Source organism: Leuresthes tenuis, unplaced genomic scaffold, assembly GCF_036924035.1.
Source record: "Leuresthes tenuis unplaced genomic scaffold, fLeuTen1.0.hap1 SCAF_10, whole genome shotgun sequence".
Classification (NCBI taxonomy): Eukaryota; Metazoa; Chordata; class Actinopteri; order Atheriniformes; family Atherinopsidae; genus Leuresthes; species Leuresthes tenuis.
This window is the reverse complement of record NW_027325364.1, coordinates 762,898-785,877: the sequence shown is the minus strand read 5'-3', so window position 1 is coordinate 785,877 and position 22,980 is coordinate 762,898. Positions and strand designations below refer to the sequence as shown.

Sequence of the window (22,980 nt, the reverse complement as noted above, 5' to 3'; positions counted from 1 at the left end):
CGGTGCGTCAGGGCCACGGTGCCTCAGGGCCACGGTGCATCAGGGCCACGGTGCCTCAGGGCCACGGTGCGTCAGGGCCACGGTGCGTCAGGGCCACGGTGCGTCAGGGCCACGGTGCTTTCAGCAGTCCTTATGGAACCAGAACCATCCCTGAACTTCTGCCTCCATCCTCATCACAGAGGCAGGCTCCATCCACAGCTGCCACAGTCTGACAGAATCTCACCATCAGGGTGATAAATCTGCGCGTTTCATAGTAAATTATGTGGCGTCTTACAGACCCCTCAGTGCATCTTTATAACCAGCAGTTTGCAGGGAGGAAAAACGTTTCTTTTACAGGCTCCCGGTTCTGAATTCACTTTGGGCCAAACTGAGAGTTTTCTGACTTTATTTCAGCAGTAGAACAGCTCAATGATGGCTTTCTTTGTCCTCTGGACCTTTGCAATGTTCGGCTGGTTTGTGGCTGAACTTTCAGAGTCAGACCGCATCAGCGCTCCGGAGCGGAAGCATCGCGCGCGCAGGCTCGTTGTTGTGTTGGTGGAGGGTCACGTGACCACAGCGTCCTGCAGACTGGTTGAAACCGACGGAAAGCTGCAGGAGTCTCAGCTGCGGCTCATTCTGTGCAGAGTCCGTCTCGTTGGCTGCGATGTCCGCCGTCTGCCTGCTCAGGTCCCGCTGCTTCCTCCGGCAGGTGCTCCCCGGCCCCCCCGCCGCCATGCGCAGGCAGTACAGTCTGGATGTCTCCCCCCCGCTGCTCCGGACGCAGGGCTACGTGGACGGCCGCTGGGTCTCCGCAGCCTCGGTGTTCCCCGTCTTGGACCCGGCCACCGGGCAGGAGATTGCCCAAGTGTCTGACTGCGGCCCGGCGGAGGCCAAGCAGGCTGTGGACGCCGCGCACCGCGCGTTTCACTCCTGGAAGCAGCACTCAGCCAAGGTATAGGCTCGCTTTCAATAAGACCATTTCAATGCACTGTATCCGCTCTACGACGCAACAGAAACAAATGCCACACTATGCATGTACTTTAGGGATAAACGGACTTTAATTCGGCTCAAAATGCACATTATCACCTTTTTAGATTACATCACACGCTTTCACTTTACTTTGTATTGGCTGCCGCCGCTCGCCGAAAAAACTTGCATTTTCGATATAAATGATGATTATCGTCTGTTGGAAGCAGCAGAGACAGTGCACCGCTGCCTCCATGCAGCTGGCTTTATTCTAACTTTAATTCGGGTAAGAAATCAGTCGCCAGAAGACACGCAGTTGGGGTCAAATTCAACGTTTCTCTGTAGTTCTGCAGCTTCTTCCGCTCCACGTTTCTGTCGAGGAGGCTCCGTGATTTAAAAAATGAACCGTGCCTTTATGAGAATGCTTCATTCAAACAGTGTAATAAAAGCTCCTTATGGTCCAGCTGAGGTCTGGTGTCCTAAAGGCACCAAAACACAGCAGCACGAGACGTTCAACGTGCACGCACCTGCAGAAATGTGTCTGATTTCACCTGTGACTGTTCGGTTTGACCTCACCAGAGCTGCAGGTGACTCTTTAATCTACCAACTCAGCTTTTTGTTGCGGTATTGACATAGAATTTGTGTTTTTTTTCTTTTTATTTAGCATCTTTGTTCAAATTATTGATTCTATTAGTATTTTTGTGCTCTACAGAAGCCCAGAGGAGAAGATAGAATTGCAGTTTGGGTCTTTTCTCGTGTTCTCATTCATTCCTTCTGTTAAACGAGTGCTAAAATACTTCTCATGTGAAATAAATCACAGTTTTCCTGATTTATCCGTGAAAGCAGAGAAGAAAAAGGTCTGAAGACTCCTTAAAGAAATGACAGAAAGCTGGTCTCAGAGGGTTCAGGCTGTGTTGGAGAATAAAGGAGCTCAGACCAGAGATTCACTTTAAAGCTGCTGAGAACTGAGAAAAAACTCTGTTTCTGCCTCAGATTCTGGGTTTATGTTCAGGTTTGAACATGTTTCAGTGAATCTCAGGTTTTCTGCTTGTTACCTGGTCTGCGTCACATCCCTGTGACATCATAAAAAGGTGTGATGTGATTGGCTGTCCTGCAGGAGAGGAGCCTCCTGCTGAGGAAGTGGTTCGACCTGCTGACGCTGCACAAAGAGGACCTCGCCAAACTCATCACGTTCGAATGTGTGAGTATCGTCTGGTGAGCCGTTAAAGCACGATGTTTACTTATTGATCAGAATCCTGCAGGATTACATCTGACCGGGGGAAAGGAGTCCAAAGTCAGCTGTTTTATTCAGAGAACAGGATCCATCAGGGTTTGATCTGGATTTGAGTTAATGAACAGCAGCATCAAACCAGCTCCCAGGAGCCGAGGTGTTTTCACACTTTAGTTATTGATTCATCCGCAGAATAAATGTTTTCATCGATAAATGACAGAAACTGTTGGAAGAACTCGGAGTGTTCAGGTGTCTTTCTTCTTGTTGTTTAAGTAGCTAAAAGGAGAAAATGTCAAGTCGTTCTGCCCCAGGAGGAGGAGGAGGAGGAGGGGGAACGCCGGGCGTTCTACCCCAGGAGGAGGAGGGGGAACGCCGGGCGTTCTGCCCCAGGAGGAGGAGGGGGAACGCCGGGCGTTCTACCCCAGGAGGAGGAGGGGGAACGCCGGGCGTTCTACCCCAGGAGGAGGAGGGGGAACGCCGGGCGTTCTGCCCCAGGAGGAGGAGGGGGAACGCCGGGCGTTCTGCCCCAGGAGGAGGAGGGGGAACGCCGGGCGTTCTACCCCAGGAGGAGGAGGGGGAACGCCGGGCGTTCTACCCCAGGAGGAGGAGGGGGAACGCCGGGCGTTCTACCCCAGGAGGAGGAGGGGGAACGCCGGGCGTTCTGCCCCAGGAGGAGGAGGGGGAACGCCGGGCGTTCTGCCCCAGGAGGAGGAGGGGGAACGCCGGGCGTTCTACCCCAGGAGGAGGAGGGGGAACGCCGGGCGTTCTGCCCCAGGAGGAGGAGGGGGAACGCCGGGCGTTCTACCCCAGGAGGAGGAGGGGGAACGCCGGGCGTTCTACCCCAGGAGGAGGAGGGGGAACGCCGGGCGTTCTACCCCAGGAGGAGGAGGGGGAACGCCGGGCGTTCTACCCCAGGAGGAGGAGGAGGGGGAACGCCGGGCGTTCTACCCCAGGAGGAGGAGGAGGGGGAACGCCGGGCGTTCTACCCCAGGAGGAGGAGGAGGGGGAACGCCGGGCGTTCTACCCCAGGAGGAGGAGGGGGAACGCCGGCGTTCTACCCCAGGAGGAGGAGGAGCGGCAGTCTGGGGATCATTGGTGTAACAGTTTGAAACATGTTTCCAAACGGCAGCCCTGACTCTGTTGCAGGGGAAGCCCATGAAAGAGTCTCTCGGGGAGATCGCGTACGCCGCCTCCTTCCTGGAGTGGTTTTCAGAGGAAGCTCGGCGAGTTTACGGAGACATCGTTCCATCTCCTGCCAAAGACCGGAAGATCCTACTCCTCAAGCAGCCCGTGGGCGTCGCCTCCATCATCACGCCGGTGAGTGGCGTCTAAAACACAGAGTTAGCCTCAATCAATTATTCCGCTCCGGGTGAACTGACGGAGCCGCTCCGGGTGTTTACTTGTTGTCCCGCAGTGGAACTTTCCCAGCGCCATGATCACCAGGAAGGTGGGGGCTGCTCTGGCTGCCGGGTGCACGGTGGTGGTCAAACCAGCCGAGGACACGCCGCTGTCGGCGCTCGCTCTGGCAGAGGTCAGTCCTGCCAACATCTGGAGCAGTGATGCAAACCCTCAGTTCTCTGTTTTAAAGGTTTCCTGAAACCATGGAGACGCTCGTTGTTGCATCACTTCCTGTCTTCTCTGCAGCTGGCGGCGCAGGCGGGGATCCCAGCGGGGGTCTACAATGTGGTTCCCTGCTCCAGAGAGAGGACGCCGTCGGTCGGGCAGGTCCTCTGTACCGACCCTCTGGTGGCCAAAATCTCCTTCACTGGATCCACGGCCACGGGGAAGGTGAGACTCTGCGGCGCCCCCTTCAGCATTTAAAGGATCACTGCAGCTTTTTTCAGCTTTCTGCAGCTTTCCCGATAAAATGACCTGAGGAACAAATGTGGTCACCTCTCAGGTGCTGTTAAAAATGGCCGCTGACACCGTGAAGAAGGCGTCCATGGAGCTCGGTGGCCACGCCCCCTTCATCGTGTTCGACAGTGCTGACATTGACAAGGCGGTGGGCGGAGCCATGGCCTCTAAGTTCAGGAACTCTGGACAGGTAAGATGAGTCGCCGCTGCTGGCGGCGCCGACTCTGAACTGACCGCTTTCCTCCGCCCGCAGACGTGCGTGTGCTCCAACCGGTTCCTGGTCCAGAGCGGGATCTACGATCGCTTCGTGGCCAAACTCGGACAGGCGATGGACGGCGAGCTCCGTCTGGGTCACGGCTCGGAGCCCGACACCACGCAGGGGCCGCTGATCAACACCAGAGCCGCAGAGAAGGTAAAGCTGCCCCCCCGCTGTGTTTCACACCTTTCAGTGACCCTAACCAGCTGGTTCAGGATGTCCAAACAGACGTCAGACAGGTTTCATCATCATTTGTCCTCAGGTGGTCCAGCAGGTATCGGACGCCGTGTCCCGCGGCGCCAAGCTGCTGAAAGGCGGGAAGCGCCTGGAAGGTTCCTTCATGGAGCCGACTCTGCTGGCCGACGTCACCACGGAGATGCTGTGCACGCAGGAGGAAACGTTTGGGCCGCTGGTTCCTGTCATCAGGTGAGCTCACAGGAGCAGTTTCATATGAGAGGGAGTCCACCTGAGATAAGTTCTGTTCTGACCCGGCTGAGTCCCACAGAGGAACAAAGTTCTGTTCTGACCCGGCTGAGTCCCACAGAGGGACAAAGTTCTGTTCTGAGTCCCACAGAGGAACAAAGTTCTGTTCTGAGTCCCACAGAGGAACAAAGTTCTGTTCTGACCCGGCTGAGTCCCTCAGAGGGACAAAGTTCTGTTCTGACCCGGCTGAGTCCCACAGAGGGACAAAGTTCTGTTCTGAGTCCCACAGAGGAACAAAGTTCTGTTCTGACCCGGCTGAGTCCCACAGAGGAACAAAGTTCTGTTCTGACCCGGCTGAGTCCCACAGAGGGACAAAGTTCTGTTCTGACCCGGCTGAGTCCCACAGAGGAACAAAGTTCTGTTCTGACCCGGCTGAGTCCCACAGAGGGACAAAGTTCTGTTCTGACCCGGCTGAGTCCCACAGAGGGACAAAGTTCTGTTCTGAGTCCCACAGAGGGACAAAGTTCTGTTCTGACCCGGCTGAGTCCCACAGAGGGACAAAGTTCTGTTCTGAGTCCCACAGAGGGACAAAGTTCTGTTCTGACCCGGCTGAGTCCCACAGAGGAACAAAGTTCTGTTCTGACCCGGCTGAGTCCCACAGAGGAACAAAGTTCTGTTCTGATCCGGCTGAGTCCCACAGAGGGACAAAGTTCTGTTCTGAGTCCCACAGAGGGACAAAGTTCTGTTCTGACCCGGCTGAGTCCCACAGAGGGACAAAGTTCTGTTCTGAGTCCCACAGAGGGACAAAGTTCTGTTCTGACCCGGCTGAGTCCCACAGAGGAACAAAGTTCTGTTCTGAGTCCCACAGAGGAACAAAGTTCTGTTCTGAGTCCCACAGAGGAACAAAGTTCTGTTCTGACCCGGCTGAGTCCCACAGAGGGACAAAGTTCTGTTCTGACCCGGCTGAGTCCCACAGAGGGACAAAGTTCTGTTCTGAGTCCCACAGAGGGACAAAGTTCTGTTCTGACCCGGCTGAGTCCCTCAGAGGAACAAAGTTCTGTTCTGACCCGGCTGAGTCCCACAGAGGGACAAAGTTCTGTTCTGACCCGGCTGAGTCCCACAGAGGGACAAAGTTCTGTTCTGAGTCCCACAGAGGGACAAAGTTCTGTTCTGACCCGGCTGAGTCCCACAGAGGGACAAAGTTCTGTTCTGACCCGGCTGAGTCCACCAATCACTTCCTCTGTCTCTGATTTCCAGGTTTGACACAGAAGACGAGGCTCTGGCCATCGCCAACGCTTCCAACGTCGGGCTGGCAGGTGAGAGTCCTGAACTCTGACTGAACATTAAACATATTAAATATATTAGATATTATAAATATATTCCAGCCTGCTGACGGCTCCACGGTTAAACTTTAATAAAACAGGCAGGATGACTCATTAACAACTGAGTAACACATCAGAGCTGGATAAGGTTTATGTTCCAAGCTGTTAGTTCAGCTTCAACAGGACAGAAAAACAGTTAAACTAAGTGAACCCACCTCAGAGTAACGCATCACCGGCTCATTATTTATGGAACAAAAACTAAATCACAGCAGCAGTGAGAAACTAAGTGAACCCCTGATCCAGCAGCTTGTAGCAGCAGTGAGATTAAAACTAAGGTCAGTCAGGCTGAGGTCTGGACTCTGACTGGACCGTTGCAACACCTTGATTGCTTCTCTAAGATTATGCACAGCTCTCTTAAAGAGGAACTCCGGTGTTTTTAAACCTTATTTCTGGCATGAAATACCTTCATCTACTCACTGAGAACAGTTTGGTGAAAGTCGGCGTCCTTCAGAAGATATTTAGATAACTGGAGATCCATATAACGGAGTGAACGGGGCTTAGAGGATGCAGCCTCTAAATAAGGCATTATCTGTCTTTATTTCACCAATACTTTAAGAAGAATGAATGAATGAACGTGTGCTATAGCTCTGTTAGCTCATAGCTGCTGTTAGCTCATAGCTCTGTTAGCTCATAGCTCTGTTAGCTCATAGCTGCTGTTAGCTCATAGCTCTGTTAGCTCATAGCTCTGTTAGCTCATAGCTCTGTTAGCTCATAGCTGCTGTTAGATCATAGCTCTGTTAGCTCATAGCTGCTGTTAGCTCATAGCTCTGTTAGCTCATAGCTCTGTTAGCTCATAGCTCTGTTATGTGGCTACTTGCAGCTATAGGAGAGCTAACGGAGGGATTTCTACACAGGCACTCTACTGGGACCACTTCATCCACACGCCCCCCTGCAGCACAGTTTATTCACTCCGTGCTCTGTGACAGTCGGCTAACTTCACACAGAGTTTGCTGCTGATAGTTTTGTGCAACATGGCAGGATATTTATCAGATTTTGACAACGTGAACAACGACTTTGAGTAAGATGGACGTTCTTACCGGAGTGAATAAACTGTAGATGAACGTATTTCATGCCAGAAATAAGGTTTAAAGATGCCAGAGTTCCCCTTTAAGGTCCCACCACAGCATTTCAGTCAGGCTGAGGTCTGGACTCTGATTGGACCGTTTCAACACCTTGATAGCTTCTCTGAGATCGTTGCTGGTGTCTTTCCTCCTTAAAACACACCTGAAAACTGACAGAACTGTTATGATGCATGAAACTTGGTGCTGTCTTCGTGGCTCTAACCCGTCGCTCTGCTCTCAGGTTACTTCTACTCGCAGGATGTGAGTCAGATCTGGCGGGTGGCGGAGGCGTTGGAGGTGGGGTTAGTCGGGATCAACGAGGGCCTCCTGTCCACGCCTGAGGCGACCTTCGGTGGCGTGAAGCAGTCCGGGTTGGGCCGTGAGGGCGCCAAGTACGGCATAGACGAGTATCTGGAGGTGAAGTACATGTGCCTGGGAGGCCTGAAGCCCTGAACTCTGACCCCGAAGATCAGCGATAATCATCAGAGGCGGTCACATGGAGCAGCTGGTGACCAGAACCATCAACCATTAAACCCGAGTTCTGAGGGGGTTCTGTTCAAGGATCCCACAGACCTTTAATCTGTGTTACGTTAAAATGATTTTTTATAATAATAATGAGGATGTTAACGTGTTTTAATGGTAGGAGAAGCTAATTCTCACGTATTTTCCACTAATTAAAAAACATTTCCTGTGAAACAGACGCTCTGATTGGTCCTGGTCAGGCTCCGCCCACCACTTTAGTTATTATCCCCCTGCAGAAAACCACTGAATCAGACTCCATCAGCACTTTAATGAACAGCATAAATGTACATTCAGAGCTGACGGGGCGCCACTGATGCTGGTTCCGTTTGGGTCGCCCCGCCTTCACAGCGCCGGGTTCAAAAGAAACAAAAAGCCGAGCCGAACAGGGTCCAAACAGGGTCCAAACACACGGGAACGGGGTCCAAACAGGGTCCAAACACACGGGAACAGGGTCCAAACAGGGTCCAAAGTCTGCATGTTGGTGTCTGTGAACCTTCTTTAAAGAAAGGTGTGAAACCGGGTCATCAGGACCCAGCTGATCACTGCCATAGATTACATCGTCCGTGCCAAAATGTTCTGATCCGCTTCATATGAGATCTTCTGTAAGATGAGGAACAGGAACAGGAACAGGAAGATCCAGATCCAGGAGGAGCAGCGGATCTGAAACATAAGCCTGAATAAAAGCTCATTTCAACCTGCAGCAGATGATTCTAACGCTGGAAAATATTAATGTTGGTAAAATTAATGCAGAGTTTAGATTTTATCTGTTTAATGTTGAATAAAACATGAGATTTTAATTATCCGAGCTTTTGTGGCCTCTTTGCTTCGGGTTATTGATCACATGACCAACCAGCTGTTAGAGTTCCTGCAGACCTCTTCCTGTTCTTCTGGTTTTTGTGGCGTTTCCTTCCTCCTCGCCGCCGTGTGTCCCAGCGGCGCGTAGCCTGCAGCGCCACCTGCTGAGCTGGAGCTACCTGAAAACAAACTCAGCTGCAGGTTCCTCCTTCAGCTGGTTACAGGCGCGGTCAGCTGACACGGCATGACGTCACACCGCAGAACGCCGCGGAGGCTGATGTCACATTGTGAGGCCGCCGTTCTTCTTCTGTGGCTGCAGGTCCTGCAGTGCGCTGAACATCAGACCGATGAGCTCATCGTGTTTCCTGCCTGAGGCTAAAGGACCCAGCTGTTACCTGCTCTGTCACGCCGTCAGCTGATCAGCAGACAGGAGGTCAGTCGGCGCCGGCGCTCCCACCTGCTGACACACGGCAGGTCCTGACTGTTAAAGCTGGAATCATAACGCCATGGATGAGGTCACCATCTGAGCTTTAAAGGGTTAAATATGAGCTTCTGTGTGAGGAAGCTCACAGACTGAAGGTCTGCCGCCATTTTAAAGGCTCTCAGCCTGTTTGACACCTGGTTCTGATGGTTCTGATGGTTCTGATGACGCTCTGACAGAACTGTCCCAGTCTGTGTGATGTCAGCAGTTTTGTGGCCTCACAATGTGGCGGCGGCGCCCTTTAACGGCCTGCGCTGTGACGTCAGTGACCAGGCTCTGACTGAAGCTGGCCAATCAGAGGAGAGCAGGCAGACGAATGGTCCTTTTGAACGGAGCGTTATGGGATGGAAACTGCAGCTGGGAAAGACGAGTCGCTCTGTTCTGTGCTGCACCGGCAGGTCGTCGGTGCCTCTGATGCGTCTCAGGAGTCTGATTGGTGTCTGAGGGCCTGCCGTCAGAGCAGGCCACGCCCACCTGCCGTCAGAGCAGGCCACGCCCACCTGCCGTCAGAGCAGGCCACGCCCACCTGCCGTCTCTGCAGGTTCGTCCTTTTCCAGAAGTCTGAACCTGATACAGAAGCATCAGAGGCACCAACACGCCGGAGCCGTCCCCCGGGGGTCTGCAGGACGTCCCGTCAGCCGAATGCGTTTCCGTTGCGGACAGCCTGGGCGCTGATCCGGTTCCGTCCGCGGTCTCGGCCGAAGGCGGCGTCCGGGTCGCTGTCCAGCTCCGACTCGGACATCATGAGGCTGGAGTTGTGCTCAGTGCTGCGGTGTTTGATACCTGCACAGAGGACAGATGTCCTCAGATCAGAACCGTTTCACCTGATCTACGGTCACATGAACGCTCGCCGTCCTGCAGCCAACCAATCAGGCGACTCACTGAATCTGGGCCTGAGCTCCACCCTCTCCTGCTCGTCCACGTTGTCCAGGATGGTGTACTTGGTTTTCTTCCTGACTTTGGTGTGTCTCCTCCTGAACACAGACAGAACAGCCGGTTACACACAGCGCTGCCCTGGGATCGGTTTGCTGCCCGATCCGGAGCGCTCACCTCCTGCAGCAGCAGATGAAGGTCCAGCCGAGCGCCAGGATGAAGACGATGAGCACGAAGCTGGTCAGGATGACGTACAGCACTCTCCACTCTGTGGAGGAGCAGACTCGGTTTGATAAAACCATCAGAGGCCCCTCAGAGGCCCATCAGAGGCCCATCAGAGGCCCATCAGAGGCCCATCAGAGGCCCATCAGAGGCCCATCAGAGGCCCCTCAGAGGCCCCTCAGAGACCCATCAGAGGCCCATCAGAGGCCCATCAGAGGCCCATCAGAGGCCCATCAGAGGCCCATCAGAGGTCCCTCAGAGACCCCTCAGAGGCCCATCAGAGGCCCCTCAGAGGCCCCTCAGAGGCCCATCAGAGGCCCATCAGGGACCCATCAGAGGCCCCTCAGAGGCCCATCAGAGGCCCATCAGAGGCCCCTCAGAGGCCCATCAGAGGCCCATCAGAGGCCCCTCAGAGGCCCCTCAGAGGCCCATCAGAGGCCCATCAGGGACCCATCAGAGGCCCCTCAGAGGCCCATCAGAGGCCCATCAGAGGCCCCTCAGAGGCCCCTCAGAGGCCCATCAGAGGCCCCTCAGAGGCCCCTCAGAGGCCCATCAGAGGCCCATCAGGGACCCATCAGAGGCCCCTCAGAGGCCCATCAGAGGCCCATCAGAGGCCCATCAGAGGCCCCTCAGAGGCCCCTCAGAGGCCCATCAGGGACCCATCAGAGGCCCCTCAGAGGCCCCTCAGAGGCCCATCAGAGGCCCATCAGAGGCCCATCAGAGGCCCCTCAGAGACCCATCAGAGGCCCATCAGAGGCCCCTCAGAGGCCCATCAGAGGCCCATCAGAGGCCCATCAGAGGCCCCTCAGAGACCCATCAGAGGCCCCTCAGAGGCCCATCAGAGGCCCATCAGAATCAGGAATCACAATGAAGAATTTACCACAGTTGTTCTCTCCGTCACCAAGGTAACGACGAATCAGGTTCTCCGTCCAGAAGGGGTCGCAGGCACACTGCTTCGTGATTGGATCACACTGACCACGCCCCGAACAGCGGAGCAGACACACTGGAGGAAGGGAAACACACGGCTGCTGCAGGGGACTGAAAGCTGCAGTTTCAATCAGAAACCTTCACCTGATTCTGGTTCTGAACGTGACGACGGGTCCAAACGGGCCCCTGAGGGTCAACTTACCGACGGTGTCGACTCTCAGCACCCGGAACAGCAGGTAGTCGCTCTTCTCTCTGAGCAGCTGGTTCCTCAGCAGACCCACCAGCTTGGAGCTGGAGAGGGGCCCCTTGGGCCCCCGGACGGAGAAGCGCAGCACTGTGCTGGAAACACACACAGGAACCGTTTGGACCTTACAGCTGTTTGCCATATTTGTGTGACCCGGTCCAGGTGCTGGTACCTGAGGTGTGAGCGGCCCTGCAGCGCTCGGACCTGGACATCGCTGTCCAGGACGTGGATCAGAGCGGCGAGCTGCCGGACCACCGTGTCCCTCTGAGCCACGCTCACCTGGGCCACCGACACCAGCATCTCCAGCTCCACCTGCTCCCCCCCGCCGGGCTCTACGGAGACAGAGGAGGGACACACTGAGCGCTCCAACAGTTAAACCCCGGCAGGACGTTACCACTGCCCCGCTGCCCACCTGGTCGGACCTCCACCGTCGCCGTGGCGGAGCTGGAGCGGCCCTGAGCGTCGGTCACCTTCAGCTGGAACAGGTAGGTGCCTTCAACCAGGTCTGCCAGGTACAGGGAGGCCTGAGTCTCTGAGCCGTACAGGACGACCTGCGAGCAGCAGACAGTGAGGCTCCTCCCACAGACAGTTTAAATTCTCTGTACATAAATGTGATAAACTCTGCCTGATCTGATCTGAACTGACCCCGGCTGCAGGACTCTGGCTGTCTCTGGTCCACAGGTAGTGGACCTCGGCCTGGTCCCCGTCAGTCACGGAGCCCCTGAGGACCAGAGAGTTGTTGGGCAGCGTGAGCGTGTGGCTGCCGCTGGCGTGAGCGACCGGAGGAAGGCGTCTGGCTGTGGGAGGAAGCAAAGCCGATAAGAAAATCCTGAAATACATCAAAGTCCCGTGAGGAGCAGGTTCCTGCAGATCCAGCCCACCTTCCTCTATCCTGATGCTCAGCAAGGCGCTGTCTGTCGCCCCCTGCTGGTCAGAGACCGTCAGTTGGAAGGTGTACCGCCCCGCCTGCACACCTGTAACCGTAGCAACAGCCCGATCCGCCTCCTCCAGCTTCACCCCAGAAGGACCGCTGCAGAGACACGATGACAAAACCAGTTTTGAGTGAAGTCAGAGACCTTTTTCTAAGTAGACAAGTAACCAGTCCCACCTGACCACCTCCCAGCGGTAGCTGCTGACGCCACGGTCGTCGGTGCTGCCGCTGCCATCGAGCAAGACGTGGCTCAGCGGAAGAACCAGCCTCCTGTCAGGACCCACGACGGCCACCGGACCACGGTTTGACCCTCTGACATCTGCTCAGGGAAACCCAAGTGTTAGCTTGATTTGTTGTTAGCTTAATAGCCTTTCTCTGCAACTCTAACAGCTCTCTGCTCAGCTTTAAGACTATCCGGGCAGACAGAGACTGCAGACAGAGCGCTAACAGTAAAGGAGGAGGATCACAGAGCTGGTTAACAACAGATGGTGGAATCCTGGACCTGGCTGCAGGAACAACTCTAACAGCTCTCTGCTCAGCTTTAAGACTATCCGGGCAGACAGAGACTGCAGACAGAGCGCTAACAGTAAAGGAGGAGGATCACAGAGCTGGTTAACAACAGATGGTGGAATCCTGGACCTGGCTGCAGGAACAACTCTAACAGCTCTCTGCTCAGCTTTAAGACTATCCGGGCAGACAGAGACTGCAGACAGAGCGCTAACAGTAAAGGAGGAGGATCACAGAGCTGGTTAACAACAGATGGTGGAATCCTGGACCTGGCTGCAGGAACAACTCTAACAGCTCTCTGCTCAGCTTTAAGACTATCCGGGCAGACAGAGACTGCAGACAGAGCGCTAACAGTAAAGGAGGAGGATCACAGAGCTGGTTAACAACAGATGGTGGAATCCTGGACCTGGCTGCAGGAACAGCTCTAACAGCTCTCTGCTCAGCTTTAAGACTATCCGGGCAGACAGAGACTGCAGACAGAGCGCTAACAGTAAAGGAGGAGGATCACAGAGCTGGTTAACAACAGATGGTGGAATCCTGGACCTGGCTGCAGGAACAACTCTAACAGCTCTCTGCTCAGCTTTAAGACTATCCGGGCAGACAGAGACTGCAGACAGAGCGCTAACAGTAAAGGAGGGGGATCACAGAGCTGGTTAACAACAGATGGTGGAATCCTGGACTCTAACAGCTCACAAATGTACCTGCAGTGGCAGCTGGTGTGGGCGGAGGAGAAAGGCTGGTGGGGTCAGAGGTCACAGGAACCAGAGACTGGGAGGCGGTCGGTGCAGACTGGGGCAGCTTTAATGTGTCTGTAACAGAGATCCTTCAGTTAAAGCTTTTATCTTTACTTCAGCTCAGTTTCCACCTAATTCTACATTTTCTTTAAAGCCTAATTATCTCTGATGGAAACAACACCGAACAGTCAGCAGCCCCCCCCCACCTGCTGTGTGTGGGTCCTCAGAAACGCCGGCGAGTCCAGTGCCGACGGAGGCGTGGAGCTTCTGTGTGGCCAGCGCCTGCCCTACAGGGTTTCCCAGAGAAGACATCAGGGGCTGACCTGCAGAGGAGGATGGTGGTCGGTGAAAACATCGAGCGCACAACTCACCTGTGGTGATAAACACAGAAAACACACAGTCCTTAGGTCAGATTGTCAGTTCAGTTCGGATCGGCTCGGATCGGATCGGATCGGCTCGGCTCGGCTCGGCTCGGATCGGCTCGGCTCGGATCGGATCATTAAACAGCGACACTGAGGCTCGGTTCTCATCCCTCTTTCTGTCCTGGATGCTCTAAAGTCTGCAGCCTTTCAGCTGAACACCTTCAGCCCAAATGAGCAGCAGGTGAAACACTTTGGGCTGTAAATATCAACCTGTTTCGAAGGATTCTGCGTTTTTCTTCTACCTGTTTGGCGCCGTTCTACTCGGGGCCCGTTTAGCAGGCACCTACCCGGCCTCCCTGTGGTTCTGATGGTCTCCAGGTGTGCAGCCGGAGCAGAGACCGGCGGGCTCTGGTGTCGGGCCGAGGCCGTCGCAGGTTTCAGGGATGCAGAACCGGCGCTGCTCGGACTTTCAGTCTGAAAAAGAAAAACACAGGATGGTCGCAGTCATTCGTGATGATCCAGGTGGGTCCGGCAGCTGCTGACATCACGGGCTCGCCATCAGAGGCGTTCCATCAGCTGTATTTCAGCAAACTGTGAGTAAAGTTTCAGAAGTTCTTCACAGCAAAGACAGATCATCAGGCTCAGATCGGGGCCACAGCTCTCAGGCCCCTCGGGCCCCTTTAGTTCTGATTCTGGGGCCAGGTCCAACCAGCAGACCCTGATCACTGAGTCCCGCTGCTGGCTTTGAAAGGTAATAAAGATCAGAAGGAGCCTGAAACCGGAGCCTGAAGATAAAGGCTAACCGAGCTCCTGGGTTCTGACCCACAGAGCCTTCACTCTTTACTCACCGTTCTGTCCACATCAGCTGGTCTGCTGGTTCTGTTCTGCCCTCGGCTCATCTCCTCAGCAGACGCTTTGATCTGGACCACCTGCGTTGGCCCGTCCTCTGATTGGTTGAAGCCGTCTCTGGTTGAGTCCACCTCTGAGCCGCCGTACTCCAGCATCCCAGGATCCGAGAAACCTCGCTGGGGCCCGTCAAACAGGGCGAGATCCTTCAGCGCCTCCAGGTCCGGGCCGGCCTCTGGGGTCTGGGCGCCCCAGCGGTCGGCGTACGGCTCGCCTCGCACCAGAGACTGCAGCACCAGCGTCGGCGGCGCCGCCCTGCGCAGGAAGGCCAGGACCGAGTCGGCGCCAGGCCTCTCCTGGGGTCGGCAGTTCTCCCGCTGCTGGCAGCTCAGGACGAAGCAGCGGCCTTTAAACAGCCACGCCAAGTCGTATCCGGGCAGGTCACAGCACGCCGCCACGCACTGCGGCAGGGACGCCACGCCCGGAACTCGCATGATGCCACTGCTGTGCACCGCCGGAGAAACCACCGCCTCGGAAAACGTTGCCCCCTGCCAGCACTGGGACGCCACCACAGCTGCAACAGGAACAGAGGGTGGAGGGATGATTACCGCTAACTTTGAGCCTAACAGGAGAACAAAGCTTTAAGACTCACTTAGTTCTGAATTTAGACAGTAAAGGAAAACATTCAGCTCACATCACCTTCAGTTCGGGGCGTAAAGACGATAAACCTGAATGTTTTTACCTTCCAGGCCGTGAAGCAGCAGCAGAAACGTTTCCTCCCACATGCTCAGAGTCTGAAAGCAGCACATCACAGCCTCAGAAACACGCATTCATCATTATTCAACACAACTGCAGCTTTTCAACCCGGAAATGAAGTCGGTCGGGGGAGGAGCTGTGACTGGACAGTTTCAGCACCACACAGCCGGACAGCGCCACCGGGAGCCCCGCCCAGCTGCGCTGTGAGCGAGCACGCGCACCTTCACCTCAATAAACCCCTAAAATCATTAACTTACTAAAAACTACACTAATTAAACTTTAATTCGGCATATATGGGGAGCGTCAAACACGAATCCCTCCACATTTAAAAACGGTCTGATTGTACCGCTCACTGATTATCCTCCGAACAAACATCTGCACTGCGAGCTGCTTCTGGACTTCATTTAATCATAAACGATCCATAAACATTTAATCTGCTGGACCGAAAGACCCCGAATCACCCACGGACGGTTTTGTAAACCCGCTTTATAATATTTCTGTGATTTTCACATATTCTCGCACAAAAAGTCTTAAAATAGCTTATTTTGTCAATGGATTATGGCGCAAATTACATTTCGACCAATCATCTGTCGATGAACGTCTTTCTCACCGTGTCCACGATATTCTCTCTGCTGAGGAAACCTACCAAACGGTCGGTAACCGTTTGAGCCGCTGCACCTGCACGTGACAGCTGGACTGAACCCACCTGGTAGGTGTCCCGGTTCTACACCCGGGTCCCGGGTCACTGCTTCTCCTGGTCGGTCCCGGTCCACACCACGGGAGTCGGACTGGTCTCTGGGTGCAGTTTGATCAGCATGATGCTACATTTGTTCCGAGAAAACGGGAGCGGGGACCATTCTGTGAAAAAGATGAGTCCAACATCCGGTTTGGACTTTCAAAATCAAATAATAAAAAATGTAAAATTTCAAAATACAACGTCAATTCAGCGAATTGTCAAAAGAAAATTAATTCGGGTCCTGATCCAAAGAAGCAAGGAGCAAAAGAAGCCATTTTAAACTGGATCTTTAGGCACTTTGTCACAAAGACACATCATTTGTTCCCATTTCTTTAGCTGCATCTATGAAAAACAGCAAAGAAAACACAGTTTGACAGACAGAAAATAGGATTTCTGCAGCAACAAGGTGATTCCCAAAGAGCTATTAGCTGAAAACTTGGCATATCTCAGCATGGGGTGCAGTGTGCCCTTAAAACATTTGAGGAAACTGGACAAGTGGAGGACAAAAGAAGAAGTGTCAGGCCTAAAAAACTATCTACAGCAGATGAACAGGATCTGAAAGTGATGTCCTTAAGAAAGAGGAAAAAATCCAGCTGTGACCTGACAGGACCTGAGAGATGCATCTGGACCTTCAGCTGATCCATCTACTGTTGGCCCAAGCCTCATCAGAAATGGTCTCCATGGAAGGGTGGCTGTCAAGAAGCCGTTCTTAAGGAAGGGAAACAGGGAGAAAAGGCTGAGCTGTGCCAAATGACACAAGAAGTGGACTGAAAATCAGTGGCAACAGGTCTTATGGAGGGATGAATCCTCCCCAGAGCCCGGACCTCAACATTATTGAAGCAGTGTGGGATCATCTGACAGAGAACGGAACAAAAGGCAGCCCACATCCAAAGAAGAGCTTTGGGATGTCCTTCAAGAAGCCTGGAGAACTATTCCTGAAGACTCCTTAAAGAAATGACAGAAAGCTTGTCTCAGAGGGTTCAGGCTGTGTTGGAGAATAAAGGAGCTCAGACCAGAGATTCACTTTAAAGCTGCTGAGAACTGAGAAAAAACTCTGTTTCTGCCTCAGATTTCTGCTGGAAAATGTCAGGGGAACAAATCCTGAAACTAAACACAGGAACTTTCCAGGTGAATCATCCAAAAGGTTGGATTGAAAACTGCACCAAAGGGATGGAGTTTCTGATTATTTAGATTCGTTTCTTAACTTTAATCACAACCTTCTTCAGAGTTTCAGGTTGATTTGTGTTGAAGTTTTGGATAAATGAGAAAAATCCCAGCAGCAGTTTCACAATCTTTTATTTTTGTGTTTTCTTAAAAAACAAACATTTACAACTGAAGTCACGGCCAAATATAAATTACAACAGCAAACACAACCATGTGGTTTAAATCCACTCGTCTGTTCTGCAGCGCCTCAATAAAACCAGCAGAAACTGTCAGAAACGCACAAAAAACAACAAAAGTTCCTGCTGTGCACACACGTGCACACGCACGTGCACACACACGTGCACACGCACGCAGGATCTACGTTTCCCACCGTGTGTCATGAAGATCAGTTTTAATCAGTTATCGAACAGGAAATGAAGTGAAGTTACTTCTTCTTCTTCTCCTGAAGCCTTAGCTCCTCCCACCTGTGATGTCAGCAGAGGCGGGAAGGAGGAGAAACGAGGAAGGTTCAGAGCATCGTTTCACCCTGAAACAAGGAGAGAGGAGAGGAGGAGAGGAAAGGAGAGGAGGAGAGGAAAGGAGAGGAGGAGAGGAGACAAGGTGAGGAGGAGAGGAGAGGAGGAAAGGAGGAGAAACGAGGAAGGTTCAGAGCAGAGATGAGGAAGAAAGGAGAGGAGGTGAGGAGAGAGGAGAGATACAGGTGTGGCTGAAACTAGCTGTTAGCTGCTACCTGTTAGCAGTTAGCTGCTAGCTGTTAGCAGTTAGCTGCTAGCTGCTTCGCGTCATCACTGGATCCGTCTGAACCTTCCTTATTTCCTTATTTCACAGATTTCACACATGAGTCCCAGTTAGTGGAATAATCTGCTGTATTTTTCACGGCGAACATTAAACGCAGGTTAAAGCAGCTCGTTGGTGCTGAGTCCGGCAGGTTCTGAAAGAAGATCTGGGTCCAAGCGGACGCTGTGAGGATCGGTGCTTTGTGGTTTCTGGGCTGCAGGCGGGAGGTAAATCTGAGGATTAATGATCTGAGAAACACGTTCAGTTGGGTTCAAGCATCAGAACTCTTCAGCTGACATCGTCCCAAACCTCTCCGGGCTTCACGGGGCGATGGAGGGTGGAGGGAACCCCATCTGGAGGGAACCCCATCTGGAGGGAACCCCATCTGGAGGGAACCCCATCTGGAGGTCTCCAGAAACAGGAAGTGGGACGGAGCAGCTGCTGGAGGCTGAAAATGTTCAACATGCTGATTCAGCTGAAGCGCTCGAAGCACAAAAGGTTCAGGAAGTCCGCCTCAGTGAGTCCGCCTCAGTGAGTCTGCCTGTGGTTCTGGGAGATGGCGAGCGGAGCGCCGGTGACGGAGGCGACCCTGAACCAAACCCCGCAGCACCGGACGCCCGGCGCCTCCGTTCGGCCCGCCTTCTCAAAGCTTTCTCATCCACCTGTGACCTATTTCTGCATCAAACCTGAAACATCCCACTGAGAGGACAAAGCCAGACGAGTCCAGCAGGAGCTCTGAGGCCTGAGCCTCCCGGGTCGCTCTGCTCCTCTGCTCCGGCGCTTCCCTCCAGCTTCGGCTGCTGCCGGCGGCGTGCGGGGGCTGCGATGGAGGCTGGTTTCACACGGTTTCCACCAGGGGGCAGCAGGGAGGTGAAGGAGGAAGCGGGTGGAGGCAGCAGCGGTCCTCCCAGAGGGTCACGCCGCTCCCTCAGCACTCCAGGGGCGGGTGGAAGCTGCGCCTGCAGTCCACAGCTTTGGGGCTGGGCGGCTGCGCTCGCTTCTTACGGAGCTCCTCCCGCCCCAGAGCGCCGCTGAGCCGTGAGTACGCCGCCTTGTACTTCTTATCGAACGCCGCTGCGGGAGGAGACAGAAGAAGGTTAGCATCTGTTTCTCAGCCATGTCTACCAGCTGTTGGCGGTTCTGTTACGGCGAGTTAAACCAGACAAGCAGAACCTGGACCTGCCTCCCAGGACGGGCTCAGGGCTGCCTGAAGGAGCAGCTCCACGTCAGACCTTTGGTTCTGCGGCTGGTTCTGCAGCAGAGTGGACCCGACCGATACCAGCTGCAGCTCTACAGTCTGAAACCTCAGTAAAGCAGCTACTATCCTCACGGTTTTTAGCTTCTACTTCCTCAGCTCAGTGCACGTCAGTCTGCTGGTTCGGTTCAGGTCAGTCTGCTGGGTTCGGGTCAGTCAGCTGGGTTCGGTTCGGGTCAGTCTGCTGGTTCGGGTCAGTCAGCTGGTTCGGTTCGGGTCAGTCAGCTGGTTCGGTTCTGGTCAGTCTGGACTTCTGGAGGTTTTTATTCAGTCTGAATGAATGAAACGGACCACAGTCCAGCTTTAAAGTGCCGGCACAGAATCGGCCAATCAGATGGCGTCTGATCGTCTGTGGAGGCCAAATAAATCCAAAAATACAGCTTTTCTGGTAACGATTGTTTCTAAAATCCGTATTTGTGCAATAATAACTATAAAGATAAGTTAATCTAATGTTGATGTTTAAACTGAAAGCAGGAAATGAATCTGCAGGAAATGAATCTGCAGGAAATGAATCTGCAGGAAATGAACCAAAGTATTTCTGCATTAACGCCTCTGGGTGAGCGTCTGTCGCGTGGAGCGTTCGGGGCGAGCGGCGTTCTCACCGACGTGGTCTTTGCCCATGGCTGCCAGGGTGAGGAAGAGGAACTCTCTGTACAGACTCCTGTCGGTGCAAACAGAGAACACCGTCAGGTGCAGCTCCACACCACCTTAAAGCTGTGGCTGGGCCTGAACGCACCTCTGGATCCGGGGGGTTCCCGGCTGCTTGGCCAGCTCCTCCAGGAAGAGGGTGACGGCTTTGTGCACCTCGTTCATGCCGACCCAGCGCAGCACCTCCTCCAGGAAGGACAGCGTGAACGGGTGGTTGTGCCTCCGCCAGCTGTAGCTCCTCATCTGGACGCCACCTGAAACGGAGTCACAGGGTTAAAGTGAGCCTGAGGGCAGCAGAAACTGTGTGAGTTCCACTTACTGTGGATCCTCCACAGGATGTAGAGGGGGGGCCACTGGTCTGTGTCGGGGGTCAGGGTGTCCCAGAGCAGCCGGACCCTCACCGAGGAGCTCTCCGACAGGGAAACCTGCAGGAAGACAGCGGGTCAGCTCCTCCAGCTGCTGTCACATGAGTCAGACTCGGTTCTGCTTCCTCTCACAGAACAAAGGTCGAGACGTTTCAGCAGGTTAGAGAACCTTTCTATCTGTGGTTCTGGACTGAGTCCTTCAGCAGCCGGTAGCCGAGGATCAGCGGGTTCTAGGGATCAGCGGGTTCTAAGGATCAGCAGGTTCTAAGGGTCAGCGGGTTCTAAGGGTCAGCGGGTTCTAAGGGTCAGCGGGTTCTAAGGGTCAGCGGGTTCTAAGGATCAGTGGGTTCTAAGGATCAGCAGGTTCTAAGGATCAGCGGGTTCTACGGATCAGCGGGTTCTACGGATCAGCGGGTTCTAGGGGTCGGCGGGTTCTAAGGATCAGTGGGTTCTAAGGGTCAGCGGGTTCTAAGGGTCAGCGGGTTCTAAGGGTCAGCGGGTTCTAAGGGTCAGCGGGTTCTAAGGATCAGCGGGTTCTAAGGGTCAGCGGGTTCTAAGGATCAGCAGGTTCTAAGGATCAGCGGGTTCTACGGATCAGCGGGTTCTACGGATCAGCGGGTTCTAGGGGTCGGCGGGTTCTAAGGATCAGTGGGTTCTAAGGATCAGCAGGTTCTAAGGGTCAGCGGGTTCTAAGGGTCAGCGGGTTCTAAGGGTCAGCGGGTTCTAAGGATCAGCAGGCGGTTCTAAGGATCAGCAGGCGGTTCTAAGGATCAGCAGGCGGTTCTAAGGATCGGCGGGTTCTAAGGGTCAGTGGGTTCTACGGATCGGCGGGTTCTAAGGGTCAGCGGGTTCTAAGGATCAGCAGGCGGTTCTAAGGATCAGCAGGCGGTTCTAAGGATCAGCAAGCGGTTCTAAAGATCGGCGGGTTCTAAGGATCAGCAGGCAGTTGTAAGGATCGGCGGGTTCTACGGATCGGCAGGTTCTAAGGATCAGCAGGTTCTAAGAATCAGCAGGTTCTAAGGATCAGGGGGTTCTACGGATCAGAGGGTTCTAAGGATCAGCGGGTTCTAAGGATCAGCGGGTTCTAAGGATCAGCGGGTTCTAGGGGTCGGCGGGTTCTAAGGATCGGCGGGTTCTAAGGATCAGCAGGTTCTAAGGATCAGCAGGTTCTACGGATCAGAGGGTTCTAAGGATCGGCGGGTTCTAAGGATCAGCGGGTTCTAAGGATCGGTGGGTTCTAAGGATCAGCAGGTTCTAAGGATCAGCAGGTTCTAAGGATCAGGGGGTTCTACGGATCAGAGGGTTCTAAGGATCGGCGGGTTCTAAGGATCGGCGGGTTCTAAGGATCAGCAGGTTCTAAGGATCGACGGGTTCTAAGGATCAGCGGGTTCTAAGGATCGGCGGGTTCTAAGGATCAGCGGGATCTAAGGATCAGCGGGTTCTAAGGATCAGCGGGTTCTAAGGATCAGCGGGTTCTAAGGATCAGCAGGTTCTAAGAATCAGCCGGTTCTAAGGATCAGCAGGCGGTTCTAAGGATCAGCAGGCGGTTCTAAGGATCAGCAGGCGGTTGTAAGGATCGGCGGGTTCTAAGGATCAGCGGGTTCTAAGGATCAGCGGGTTCTAAGGATCAGCGGGTTCTACAGATCAGCGGGTTCTAAGGATCAGCAGGTTCTAAGAATCAGCCGGTTCTAAGGATCAGCAGGCAGTTCTAAGGATCAGCAGGCGGTTGTAAGGATCGGCGGGTTCTAAGGATCAGCGGGTTCTAAGGATCAGCAGGCGGTTCTAAGGGTCAGCGGGTTCTAAGGGTCAGCGGGTTCTAAGGGTCAGCGGGTTCTAAGGGTCAGCGGGTTCTAAGGATCAGTGGGTTCTAAGGATCAGCAGGTTCTAAGGATCAGCGGGTTCTACGGATCAGCGGGTTCTACGGATCAGCGGGTTCTAGGGGTCGGCGGGTTCTAAGGATCAGTGGGTTCTAAGGGTCAGCGGGTTCTAAGGGTCAGCGGGTTCTAAGGGTCAGCGGGTTCTAAGGGTCAGCGGGTTCTAAGGATCAGCGGGTTCTAAGGGTCAGCGGGTTCTAAGGATCAGCGGGTTCTAAGGATCAGCGGGTTCTACGGATCAGCGGGTTCTACGGATCAGCGGGTTCTAAGGATCAGCAGGTTCTAAGGGTCAGCGGGTTCTAAGGGTCAGCGGGTTCTAAGGGTCAGCGGGTTCTAAGGATCAGCAGGCGGTTCTAAGGATCAGCAGGCGGTTCTAAGGATCAGCAGGCGGTTCTAAGGATCGGCGGGTTCTAAGGGTCAGTGGGTTCTACGGATCGGCGGGTTCTAAGGGTCAGCGGGTTCTAAGGATCAGCAGGCGGTTCTAAGGATCAGCAGGCGGTTCTAAGGATCAGCAAGCGGTTCTAAAGATCGGCGGGTTCTAAGGATCAGCAGGCGGTTGTAAGGATCGGCGGGTTCTACGGATCGGCAGGTTCTAAGGATCAGCAGGTTCTAAGAATCAGCAGGTTCTAAGGATCAGGGGGTTCTACGGATCAGAGGGTTCTAAGGATCAGCGGGTTCTAAGGATCAGCGGGTTCTAAGGATCAGCGGGTTCTAGGGGTCGGCGGGTTCTAAGGATCGGCGGGTTCTAAGGATCAGCAGGTTCTAAGGATCAGCAGGTTCTACGGATCAGAGGGTTCTAAGGATCGGCG

At 54.1% G+C, this 22,980-nt stretch overlaps 3 protein-coding genes across 7 annotated transcripts in view; 1 reads left to right on the top strand and 2 right to left on the bottom strand.

Annotated features, from left to right (window-relative positions):
- The first annotated feature begins 520 nt into the window (after positions 1-520).
- aldh5a1 (aldehyde dehydrogenase 5 family, member A1 (succinate-semialdehyde dehydrogenase)) lies at positions 521-8,438 on the top strand. 2 transcript variants are annotated; one of them, XM_072393463.1, is made up of 10 exons: positions 521-931; positions 2,063-2,146; positions 3,323-3,493; positions 3,591-3,707; positions 3,821-3,964; positions 4,077-4,220; positions 4,284-4,442; positions 4,549-4,712; positions 5,967-6,025; positions 7,394-8,437. In XM_072393463.1, the coding sequence occupies exons 1-10, from the start codon at positions 644-646 to the stop codon at positions 7,603-7,605; spliced, it is 1,542 nt and encodes a 513-aa protein (XP_072249564.1). In that variant the 5' UTR covers positions 521-643; the 3' UTR covers positions 7,606-8,437. The 2 variants fall into 2 exon arrangements, with proteins under 2 accessions (XP_072249564.1, XP_072249565.1); XM_072393464.1 differs by lacking the exon at positions 3,323-3,493 and having other exon boundaries at positions 7,394-8,438.
- Positions 7,923-16,217, bottom strand: kiaa0319 (KIAA0319 ortholog). 3 transcript variants are annotated; one of them, XM_072393461.1, is made up of 16 exons: positions 16,059-16,217; positions 15,339-15,390; positions 14,599-15,170; positions 14,098-14,224; positions 13,595-13,759; positions 13,356-13,463; positions 12,325-12,466; positions 12,098-12,246; positions 11,862-12,013; positions 11,629-11,767; positions 11,389-11,548; positions 11,175-11,311; positions 10,926-11,048; positions 10,001-10,091; positions 9,833-9,924; positions 7,923-9,733 (listed from the first exon to the last, which is right to left on the bottom strand). In XM_072393461.1, the coding sequence occupies exons 2-16, from the start codon at positions 15,379-15,381 to the stop codon at positions 9,585-9,587; spliced, it is 2,349 nt and encodes a 782-aa protein (XP_072249562.1). In that variant the 5' UTR covers positions 15,382-15,390; positions 16,059-16,217; the 3' UTR covers positions 7,923-9,584. The 3 variants fall into 3 exon arrangements, with proteins under 3 accessions (XP_072249562.1, XP_072249561.1, XP_072249563.1); XM_072393460.1 differs by lacking the exon at positions 16,059-16,217 and having other exon boundaries at positions 15,339-15,437; XM_072393462.1 differs by lacking the exon at positions 16,059-16,217 and having other exon boundaries at positions 13,595-13,711; positions 15,339-15,437.
- A 1,150-nt stretch (positions 16,218-17,367) lies between these two features.
- Positions 17,368-22,980, bottom strand: part of dennd4b (DENN/MADD domain containing 4B) — a 44,988-nt gene continuing 39,375 nt past the window's right edge. For both annotated transcript variants that reach the window (XM_072393459.1, XM_072393458.1), the window contains exons 26-29: positions 20,252-20,357; positions 20,021-20,186; positions 19,887-19,945; positions 17,368-19,103 (exon numbers count right to left, since the gene is read on the bottom strand). In XM_072393459.1, the coding sequence (XP_072249560.1) occupies positions 18,958-19,103; positions 19,887-19,945; positions 20,021-20,186; positions 20,252-20,357 (477 nt within the window). In that variant the 3' untranslated portion in view covers positions 17,368-18,957. The remainder of the gene's footprint in view (positions 19,104-19,886; positions 19,946-20,020; positions 20,187-20,251; positions 20,358-22,980) is intronic.

Bases quoted from the DNA above. Each gene is read 5' to 3' on its own strand.
- aldh5a1 (XM_072393463.1), top strand. From the start codon at position 644: ATGTCCGCCGTCTGCCTGCTCAGGTCCCGCTGCTTCCTCCGGCAGGTG. The intron at 2,147-3,322 runs GTGAGTATCGTC...ACTCTGTTGCAG, and splicing joins AACTCATCACGTTCGAATGT to GGGAAGCCCATGAAAGAGTC. The intron at 6,026-7,393 runs GTGAGAGTCCTG...CTCTGCTCTCAG, and splicing joins TTCCAACGTCGGGCTGGCAG to GTTACTTCTACTCGCAGGAT.
- kiaa0319 (XM_072393460.1), bottom strand. From the start codon at position 15,426: ATGCGTGTTTCTGAGGCTGTGATGTGCTGCTTTCAGACTCTGAGCATG. The intron at 15,171-15,338 runs GTAAAAACATTC...TTCCTGTTGCAG, and splicing joins GCTGCTTCACGGCCTGGAAG to CTGTGGTGGCGTCCCAGTGC. The intron at 11,312-11,388 runs GTACCAGCACCT...GTGTGTTTCCAG, and splicing joins CAGGGCCGCTCACACCTCAG to CACAGTGCTGCGCTTCTCCG.